This window comes from Lactuca serriola, chromosome 4 (assembly GCF_051521515.1).
Source record: "Lactuca serriola cultivar US96UC23 chromosome 4, Lser_US96UC23_V15, whole genome shotgun sequence".
Taxonomy (NCBI): Eukaryota; Viridiplantae; Streptophyta; class Magnoliopsida; order Asterales; family Asteraceae; genus Lactuca; species Lactuca serriola.
In genome coordinates this window covers 49,179,349-49,190,691 of record NC_136411.1, presented here as the reverse complement: position 1 = coordinate 49,190,691, position 11,343 = coordinate 49,179,349, and the positions used below count along the sequence as shown (strand labels likewise).

The 11,343-nt window shown below is 37.7% G+C and overlaps 1 protein-coding gene across 1 annotated transcript; it reads right to left on the bottom strand.

The window, feature by feature from the left end:
- Nucleotides 1–2,455: 2,455 nt before the first annotated feature.
- LOC145098340 (uncharacterized) lies at nt 2,456–5,930 on the bottom strand. The gene is made up of 3 exons (XM_079035979.1): nt 4,935–5,930; nt 4,667–4,810; nt 2,456–2,527 (listed from the first exon to the last, which is right to left on the bottom strand). Exons 1-3 carry the CDS (start codon nt 5,928–5,930, stop codon nt 2,456–2,458), a joined length of 1,212 nt encoding a protein of 403 aa, XP_078892105.1.
- Between the last annotated feature and the right edge of the window lie 5,413 nt (nt 5,931–11,343).

The following is an 11,343-nucleotide window of genomic DNA, read 5'->3' as shown; positions in this document are numbered from 1 at the left end:
AGACTTTTTACTGTTGCGCTACTATTGACGAGACCTTCGATTCTCGTTTAGGTCGTGTCGGCTAAAAATCACTCGATCTAAAATTCGAGTTTTTAGGTGTCTACTGCTAAGCTGAAACTTCGAAAAATCATAACTTCCTCATACGAAGTCAGATTTTGGCGTTCTTTTTATCGAACTTCTCAGTTTAGCGAACACTAGGAGTTTCGTTTAGATCACTAAGGCTAAAAAGTAGTTTATCAAAAACTCACTTTTTACGACATTCGGCACCGTGCCGGTTTATCGTGAAACTTCGACAGGTCATAACTTCTTCGTTATAACTCGGATTTCGGCATTCTTTATATATCTGTAATCCTTGTCACGCCCACTACAAGTTTCTTAATAGATATCGGCTTTATCTAAAATTTAATTTTTGACGCTCGTTTTTATTCTTAATTAATTAAATCCTAATAATTAAGCATAAAACACATAATTCACATAAAATTCACATAATTCCTTTTCATTTCTTCTAAATGAGTTACAATGGTTAACCTAGACCATTATGTCAATATTAATGCCTAGCCTAGAAACACGGGCGTTACAACTCTCTCCCCCTTAGGATGATGGCGTCCCTGGAATCACACAGCGACAAACAACTACGGGTAGCGACTCACCATGTTACTCTCCCTTTCCCAGGTGGGATTTGGCCGATTTATATGTTTGCAACGCACAAGCACTAAATCGACTATCTTACGTTACAACTTCTTAGTCTTACGGTCAACAATTGCCTCAGGTTCTCCAATTAACCTCTTGTTCTCATCCAACCTTAATTCAGAAATGGGAATTGTTCGGATTCAAACCCTAATTGAGATTTGATGAACAAAATGCGGAAAATAAGAACAAACACAAATATGAGATTATGTCGAACGATCACTCGATTTATTGAAAACATGAGGAATGAATTACACTTTAAGCATAGATTAAAGAATCTAACACTACATAAGAAACCCCTGCCTCACTCTTAACCCTAATTATGAATAATACATGACTATTTATAGGGAAAAGACAAGTCTTGGGCTTTTGACCTACACTTCATCAAGGGGCCCATTGCCATCATCCATGGAGTGCTTTGAAACCCTACAATCTCCCCCTTCAAAGTATGGAATGGATGACAATGCTTTAACTTCCAAAACAAGCATCTAGCGAATAAAAAGATCTTGCAACAAGGAATAGATGAAGCAATCCACAAATCTTGATTCTTCAATAGTCTTCAAACACGGGCTCTGGGATATATATATAAATCAAGCACTGAAGTAATGTCTTTGAACTCCATTTTCGAGTGTAATCCCAAAAACAACTTCATGAAAACCAAACTCGCCATAAAAACCCATTTCAGAACAAAGAAACCGAATCACTTCTTGTCTTTGAAGAGCTCCCCCTCCAAGTTACAATGATCTTCAAATAAGCTAATGTTATAAGCCATCAAAAAATATCATGTAACAACCCAAATTTTAAGATTCGTAATGCCACTTGATTGAGAAAATACTAGAAGTTGGAGATATAACAAGTCCTTAGCAAAGCTCAATAAAGAACTTCCACTGTAAAGGATACTTCTCTGTAAAAGTTTTAGCAGAGCTCGATTAAGAACTTCCACTGTAAAAGCTACATTCATAATTCTACCACAAGCTTTATCAAAAATCTTCAAAATTGAAAAGTTACAAATCCAATTTCGAATGACCATACCAAATTCTCCCCCGATTTATAATCAAAAACATGATTATAAAGCCTTCAAATGGTCATGAGAATGATTTTGAATGGATAAAATTTACTAAGATCCCCCGTGACAAAATGATATAAACGATGAAGTATAAAATCCGAAAAAGTCATGAAAAATTGACGTTATCACGAAAAACGACTTTCCGAACCGCCAAGACTTGATGAAATCTTTACTTTTCTGTTCACCAAAAAATATGTGCGTTAAAGAATTCAAAACTGTTCACCGGCCCTTAAATTTGTAAACTTTTCTGAATATTGGGCATAAACCGTCACTTGCTGAAATTCAGGGACTTAAATAGTAACTCTGCATCATTTTCCCTTTGATTTGTAACAAATTCCGGAAATCAAATTAAAATTGCCATGTTGGTGAAGTTACAGGGGCCAAATGTGTAAAATCGAAGTCATCTTCCTCATTTATCGTCTGATTGACGAACACAGCCTCACGACCCGTAAATAGAACTCCGATTCCGAGACATCGAGTGAAAACCAAATCGGAAAACATCCAAAGTTCGGAATCCAAATAATTTCAAGCAACAGTGAACTCCGAATGCATCGGTTCCTAGCATCCAGTTCTGAATGCCAATCGATTCCGAGATCGAACAAAAGCACGAACTCCGATTTAACTCAACGTTCCGAGCACAGGTTCGTTTCTGATGTAGATGTGAGTTACGAATACAAGCCCAGTCACAATTCCGATTCTGAATCAATCGATCACACTACCGATTCCGATTCCGAGTGAATTTCCCAATCGATACGCCAATGACAATTTCGAGACCTGCACTTCAATTCCCAAAATCAACCATCAAATGTGAATAAGGTTTCTGTTCTGAACTTCACAGTCATTCCCATACAGCCTTCTTATCCGATTGTATTCGTAGGTGAGACCATTTGTTCCAATTTTGACTTTAAGTATTGACCACCAAAAACATCTTCTTCCAATGGCTTCTATTCCTGAACACTCCGATTCTTTCATTCTGAGCAACATGATTCAGATTGATTTTGCAATTTCAGTTTAGATTTAAGTTCCAATCGAGTGACATCATTCCGACTACCAAATTGTTCATTACCCCATTGTTCCGAAAACATCCACTCATCGATTTGTCTTCATCTGTTCTTCATCGGTTCTCAAAATATAAATGATAAATTCATCAACAACAATCCCTAATTAACATCGAATGGCAAATCTAGCCCCATTATCGCAATCGATCATACATATACCAAGAGGTAATTCTCATTCACTAAAATTATTATCAATCGTTGATTGGGTCAAATTAAAACTCGAGAACAAAGTCGATTAGGTCAAACGAAGTCGATTTTAAGACCAAAACTCAAGAGCAAGACCAAAGCGATGAGCAAATCAAATAGAAATCAAGAATAGCAAGATACAGCAGAACAAAAAAGTGTTCAATCACCATGAAGTTAAACTCTTAAATCAAAGAAGAATTTTTACCTGCGTGATTTTGTTATGTCAAACGGCAATACAATAACAATCAATGAACATTGAACGAAATTAATGGGTTTTTTTTAGTGAACCGAATGAACAGTAAACAATGAATATGGGTTCAAGAACAGTACGTCATCGGATGAATGAATATAGATTAAAACAATCAGGCTAAATCAATGGAAATAAGAATCGATTATTTGGCCTCAAACGTGAATCTATAGAAAAATTGATCTCAAAACAAATCAGATCCAAAGAACAGAGAAATACATCACAATGAACAATATCATAAATCTTCATGAACAGTAGCTTCAACAAGATTTTGATTACAAAACGTCAAAACACCAATAAATCTTCAATAACATGTGTAAAAAATCATCAAATCAATAACCGATACTTCAAAAATCAATAGATCTTCGAAGACCCGCTCTGATACCACTTGAGAAATGCAAGATGCTGCAGCTATATACTCAGCTTCGGCTGTGGATAATGAAACACAAGTTTGTTTCTTGGACTGCCAGCTAACAAGTTTCCCATCAAGAAATTGGCATCCACCTGTGGTGCTCTTTCTGTCCAGTCCGAATCCTCCTAGATCAGCATCAGAAAAGGCTTGAATGAAGAATCTAAATCTGGCAGGATACCAGAGACCGAGAGATGAGTTTCGCCTCAGATAACGAAAAATGTCTTCACAGTAACCATGTGAGGTTCTCTTGGATTGGCTTGAAACCTGGCACAATAATAAACAGAAAACATAATATCCGATCTACTAGTTGTTTGATACATAAGGGACCCTATCATTTGACGATATAGTGTTATGTCAACAACAGGTTTTTCCAGAGATGGAGTTAACTTAGTGCCAAATGCCATAGGAACCTTTACTTTTGACTCACCTTGCATACCGAATTTCGTCAGTAAGTTCTTTGTATAGGCCTCCTGGTTGATAAATATACCTTCTGATCCCTGTCTAATATTCAAACCAAGGAAAAAATTAATCGAACCCATTGCCCTCATTTCAAATTTAGTCTCCATCAACTTCTTGAATTCAGTTGTTAAGTCAGGATTCGTGGAGCCGAAGATGATATCATCAACATAAATCTGAACAATCATCAGATGTTCGCCTTCCTTCTTACGAAAGAAGGTAGGGTCAACCGAACCTTGCTTAAATTTTGACTTTTTCAAAAAGCGAGTTAGTGTTTCATACCAGGCCCTCGGTGCTTGCTTTAATCCATAGACAGCTTTATCTAGCACATAGCAATGATCAGGGTATTTTTCGTTCACAAAACCCGGCGGTTGCTCAACATAGACTGTTTCTTCTAATTCTCCATTCAAGAAAGCACATTTGACATCCATTTCGACAACTTCGAAGTTTTTATGAGCAGCATATGCCAAAAAGATTCTGACTGATTCTAACCTTGCTACTGGAGCAAAGGTTTCCTCATAATCTATCCCTTCCTCTTGAGAATATCCTTTTACCACCAACCGAGCCTTGTTACGAATAACATTCCCCTCTTTATCTAACTTATTTCTAAATACCCATTTCAAGCCGACAACAGAAGCATCTTTCGGTGTAGGAATCAACCTCCAAACTCGGTTGTGTTCGAACTCATGGAGCTCATCCTGCATTGCTTGAACCCAATCAGAATGATCAAGTGCAGCATTTACAGTTTTCGGCTCAATTTTGGAAAAAAAACGAATTAAACATACAAAATTCAACTTTAGAGAATAATGCAGTTTGTTTTGCCTTCAGTTGAGAACGAGTAAGAACACCTTCTGAAGATTCACCAATAATTTGTTCTTTGGGATGGTCCTTCGTCCATTTCACTAATGGAGGATAGTTTGGATCATATTCTGGATTTAATTCAGCTTCCACTTCTACTTCAATCTCTGAGAGATCACCCTCGCCTTCGTCAGTTGTACTCTCATTCTCTTTCTCCCCCTTGACTGGCGAAGTGTGTCCTGAGGCAGCATCATAATCTGCATCCTCTGTGGGAGTTGGATTCTCCCCCTCGATTGTACTACTACTCGTTGGTTTTAGATCAGTACTTTCCCTTTCATCTGGACCTTTATGCGTTGGGGAGGGAATTGGATTCTCCCCCTCGACAAAGACTCTGGTTGTCTTTGGTGGTGTCGAGCTCTCCCCCTTGAACGTTGAATCGTTGTTTGGAGAGCCATTTAATGACGTAGCACCTTTAGGTTCACTTTCCATCTCTTTAGCAGCTTCGTCTATGACCTTTTTGAGATTATCGATTTTGTTATTTGCTGCTTTCGCTTCTGAATGAATCGCTTTCTCTGGTTCATCAAGCAGCCGAATGTATTCCTCGAACAGGTTGGATACTGGAACCGAGACTTGTCCAGATTCTGGGAATATGTCACCTAGGTCACCTTCAGTCCACTGAACCTTCTTCATATAATAGTCATCAAAGGTGACATAGTAAGTCTCTTCAATCCTTTTGGAGCGTTTATTCAACACTCTGTATGCTTTTGATGACAAAGAATAACCCAGAAATATTCCCTCATCAGCTTTGATGTCAAACTTATTTTGGTTCTCTTTAGAGTTGAAAATAAAGCACCTTGAACCGAATATGTGGAAAATTTTGACATTAGGCTTCCTATTATTTAAGATCTCATATGGAGTAATTGAGAATCTTTTGTTGAGCAAGGACCGATTCTGAGTGTAGCAAGCAGTGGCAATTGCATCAGCCCAGAAGTATAATGGTAGTGAGGCGAAAGTAAGCATTGTTCTGGCAGCTTCACATAGAGAACGGTTTCGTCTTTCAACAATCCCATTATGTTGTGGTGTATAAGGGGCCATAAAATTGTGAGTTATCCCCTTATCAGCAAGAAAGTCCTCAAAATCCTTGTTCTTGAATTCCATACCATTGTCACTTCTAATGTTTCTGACCGTCTTCCTCAGCTGTACTTCCACTTGTTTAACAAATGTCTTCAACTTGGGGGTTGTATCTGATTTCTGTTTAAGAAAGAAAACCCAGGTGAAATGTGAAAAATCATCTACAATTACAAGAATGTACTTACTACCACCAATACTTTCGATAGCCGAAGGTCCACACAAGTCAATGTGCAACAGTTCAAGTGCTTCAACTATCTTTGTATTTATGCGTGTAGGGTGACTCTTTCTGCTCTGTTTTCCCATCTCACATGCAGCACATAGATGCTCCTTATCGAACTTGAGAAGAGGAAGGCCCCAAACGTGGTCACCAAGCACTAATTTGTGGATGTCTTTGAAGTTCAGATGCGATAGGCGTCGATGCCATAAACAGCTTTCATCGGTATTCACTTTTGACAGCAGACAAATAGCTGGAGTACCTCGAATTGTGTTTAGATTCAGGGGATACATTTCTCCCTTACGTTCAGATTTCAGCAGAACCTTCTTGGATTGTTTTTCAATTATCTCAGACCCATCATCATCAAATGATACCTTCAAACCTGTGCCCACAACTAATTGTGACACGCTGATGAGGTTGTGTTGCAATCCTTCTACATATGCCACTTTCCTAATTGAGAAGTCTCCATTGGTTATCATGCAATACCCCTTGATTGTTCCATAGGAATTGTTTCCATACTTTACACACCCACCATCTTTCAGGGACCGAAACTCCCTCAGTTCTTCCTTCCTTCCTGTCATGTGACACGAGCAGCCACTGTCTATATACCATTTGTCGTCAAACTGCTCGTCACTGATTACCTGCAAATTTAAGCATATTTAGGAACCCAAAGTTTCTTAGGTCCTGGTGAGTCTTTCAGAGAAAAAGGAATTACAGTAGAAACGTCAACCAAATAAGTTCGTTTAATGAGAGTGGTTGGATCTTTTCATTTAATTGTATATACCTTAATTTTGGTTTTATCTTGTTTAAATTTGAATTCGTTGGTTAGTTTGTTCGATGGCGTATGGCTTCTAGGATTAGCTGATGATTGCTTGTTATGGATCCTAGTTTCAGAAGATAGCTTTCCTTTTCCTTTGATATTTGTTTTGAAATTTGCTTTGCCTTGAAGTTTGTTGTAACAAATATTTGACTGAGGACCAAAACTAGGTTTAGAACTAGTAGGGGGACCGAAAGTTGACCTAGGACCAAAGCCAGTCTGCGAACCGAAACATGACTTTCGGTTCTTTTACTTGGAATAGTAAGAACTTGGGCTGAAGTTTTCTTTTACTATTTCCTTTCCCTTCTCTGTTGAGATTTTCTTGGGAGGAACATAGTTGAAATTTTGTGAATTCCAGTAACTCTTTCGCTCATTTAGATTCTTTGCATATCTTTGATTTCTTAAGCGTTTTTGCTCAGCCAGTTGCTTCTATGATTTGTGCATGTTGAAGCTTTCTTTTTGCTTGTCTCTTTGAGTTTTGTCTGTTTTGACTCGTGCTTTTGGTTCTTTAGGAATATCTTTGGTTCCACTCGTACTTGGTTTGTCAGAAGTTGAGGTTTTATCTAAGGGTTCAGCTACGTATCTTCCTTTAACTCTCCAAGAGGTCTGCTCAGATAAGCCTACTGTTTCGTCTGCATTATCTATAGGAGCTGACCAAAAGATATCTTCACACCCTTCTGCATTGTCTTTTTCCACCAAGACTCTTAGTTCTGCCGTTTGCTTTGGAGTGACTCCGGTAACTGCGTATGCCTGATTTGGCACAGTCTGAACCTTTTGATAGACCATGGCCTTTTCCTTGAGTTTCGATTTCTGTTCTTTTGACATACGAGCGAATTCAACCGAGTTTTCTGATATTAGTGGTTTTTCATTCTCGGTTTCACTTTTCATAAACTTAGAGCAGTCAACTTCGTCCTCTACTGAGATTTCACTCATCTCTCTTTCCTCATCAAATTCAGACGTATTATCTATGTTTATTTTATTTTCATTGACAAGTTTGGCGTTTGAAAGATCAAATGTTTGAATATTTTCAGATTTAATTTTTAGCCTATCATTTTCATCTAAGATATCTTTTAGCATACTTTTGTGTTCCTTAGAATCGATGAAGGTTTCTATCTTGTCCAAACCAAGCCTATAAGACATGGATGTCTCTTCGTAGGACACTTCTGATTCACATTCTACTATGACCTCATCTTACTTAAATTCAATAAAGGGCAATATTATTTTATGAATTTTCTTACCAATTTCACAGCTTAAATGTAATTGAGTAATATTAGTATAAAGACGCTTAGCAATTAAACAGAAAACATTTCTTTGTTTCAAAAACTTTACATTGTCTCTTTGCAAATAAATACTTTCATCCCTAGCTCTAACTAACTCCGCTTCCTTCAGCTCAATCCACATTCTTCTCTCCTCACTTTTTGAAGACACCCTGCTGAGTTGTTCAGTTAGGTTAGAATTTGCTAAGTGAGTTTGCATGAGGCTACTACTTAGGTTAGAGAACTTAAAGTTTAATTCAGTTAATTCTTCTTCATAATCCGTTTTTGTAATTTTAAGAGATTCAAGAATAGATTGTACCTTTTTGATCATCCGATCACAGTCGTTGATCTTCTCACTCACTGGCTTGGCTGCAAAGCATTTGTTCTCGGTCAGGTTCGGTTCCTTATCTGCACTTTCGGTTGATAGGCCAGCAGTGACAATTAAACACTTTCTAGACGAACCTCCTTCCTTTGTCACATAAGCCTTTCCATGAACAATCAAGGCATTCTCCTGTACAATCAAGGCATTCATTGAGCTGTTAGTCGCCTTCTTCTTCTTGATTTCTTCTAACTTGCGCATATAGTGTGCTTCATCATCTTCACCCTCTCTTTTCTCAGCCATTTTCCTTAACATGCAATCTTTGGCAAAATGATTCTTGCCGTGACAGTAGTTGCAGTCGTATCCAGAATCTCCTACAAGCTTGCTCTCCTTTCGGTTCATCCTTCATCTTCTCAGAACTATAACTTCCCTGCCAGTTTCGGTTCTTGCTGACAGGAAATTTTCTCCTTGCAAACTTCTTTGGATTTGCGACCATCATTGCATACTCCTCACTTGTAAGGTCACATTCAGACATATCTGACTCTTCTTCTTCTTCTGCGATACTTTTTCCTTTAGAGAGAAGAGCCATCAATCCCACACTAGAAACCACTTTTGCTTCCTTGGTTACTACACTTTCATGGGACTTAAGTATCCCCACAACTTTTGCCAGCGAGTAAGATTTAAACTGTTCATGCGCCTTCACAGTGGAAACTACAGCCATCCATTCCGGTCTCAGCCCGTTCATGAAAGTCACTCTCTGCTCGATTAACTTCCTCTCTATTCCATGCTTGATCATTTTACTTAGGAGATGATTGAACCGATCGAAAGTCTGTATGAGCTTCTCTTCACGTTTCTGTTCGAAAAACTCCAAATTCTGACAATAGCAGGGTTTGAATGGAGTGTTCCAGATCTTCATCAGTTGAGTAAAGTTCCTTCAACCTATCCCAGATTCTTTAGCCGTTGTGCATGAACCTACTAACCGAAAAGTGTCAGATTGCAGGGCGAATATGATCATCCTCATGGCCTTTACATTACAGAGCAATTTATCTTTCTCGTCCTGCGGCATCTTGTTTACGTCTGCCACCAGCTTGTTGTACTCCTTTTGGGACTTGACAGTTTTGTTCGTTCCTGAGTGAGCAAATGGCCCAAGCGTGATAGCTTCCCAGATGAGATAGCTATTGTCTTCAGATCCAATCACATAGTATTCAAAATGATGAGCCCATACTTCGTAGTCTTGAGTATAGGTATGGGTACCCTGGTTGTAGATCCAATGCTGTTTGAGATATTGATGGGGTTTGTTTGGGAATCATCGTGAGACATGGTGAGCTGCTAAAATCAAACCTATAATCTTGAGAATAGGGTTTTATCAGAAACAGAGTTACTGTCGTTATGAAGAAGACGGCTTCTATTTATACGATAAAAGTGGAGACCCTAAAGTATTATGAATACATAAGGAATGTGTATTGATCACACAATCTCCTGCTCTGATACCAATTGTTGGGAATAAAACCAAGATGATGAATGCGGAATATCAAGAACAATCAAGAATCAATCATCATAATATGCAAGTAATCTGATAAAGGGTTTTTGTATATTGATTATGAGATGAACGTACAGAGAAAAACCCTAATCTGGTCAAAAGCTTACACCAAAAGTAAACCTAATGATTATTTATAGGGAACAATAAATATCTATCATAAATATAAAATAAACGCCTAATATAAAACCAATGCCTTAGAAGAGCTCGATTAAGAACTTCTACTGTAAAGGCACCGTAGGGAATCATAAAATGATTAACCCTAAAAAGGCTTCCTTAAATAACCCAATATGCCATATCAGTTTCAATATCTCAAATACTCAACAATCTCCCCCTAGATGTTGAAACTGATGAAGATCACGATTTCCGATCTTCTTGGCATTTCTCCCCCTTAATTGTGAAAATCATCAGTACATGGGGTCTTCAAAGCGAGAGAAATTGAAATAATCTTCCAAATACGAACTCCCCCTGGAATAATCATCACTCCCCCTTGAATCTTCAAGAAATACCATGGAGAGAATCCGGAAAGTTAAGAAGAATCACCAACAATCTTCAAAATCCGTCAGATATAATGAAATAAATCCCTTTAGAATAAACTCATTTCTTAAAAATTAAAATTGGAAAAATAACAAAAATTAGTTTTGTATTTTCCAATATTTAAATTTAGACAAAAGAATAGAATAAGAATCAATTATTTTAGAAGGCTTTGAAAAGAATAAGACCAAAGAAAAAAAATAAGAAGTGAATATTTTGGAAAGAAGGGATAAAAATGATAAAATCCCAAAATTATTGTGAAAAATCGGGATATGGGGATAAAGCTGTCAAGCCACACAAACTTCGGGGACAGGAAATGAAAATTTACCCATCAGCTTTATTGAAATCACATTAACGTGCGTTTGACTTGTGAAAGAAAATGGAAGCGGCCAATTTGTTCAAACTCAGGGGACCTAAACTGTAAAATAGCTGAAGTTTTAGGGACCGGTAGAGTAACATAAGTCATCTTCTCCAAATTACTCCGGATTAAAAGAATAACGACGCTTTCTTTGACCTTGATAAAGTCAAAATAAATTTCGCTTAGAAATTTACTCCTGATAAGAACCCATATTGAAGCTCCACAAGTTGCAGATGAATACGAACATTCTTCAAGCAAATAGTAAAA

Excerpts from the sequence above, each read along its gene's own strand:
- LOC145098340 (XM_079035979.1), bottom strand. The coding sequence starts at position 5,930 with ATGCTTACTTTCGCCTCACTACCATTATACTTCTGGGCTGATGCAATT. Across the intron at positions 4,811-4,934 it reads TTACTCGTTCTCAACTGAAG|GATGAGCTCCATGAGTTCGA; the intron begins GCAAAACAAACT and ends CAAGCAATGCAG. Across the intron at positions 2,528-4,666 it reads GTAACAAGGCTCGGTTGGTG|GTCTCGAAATTGTCATTGGC; the intron begins GTAAAAGGATAT and ends ATTGAAGTGCAG.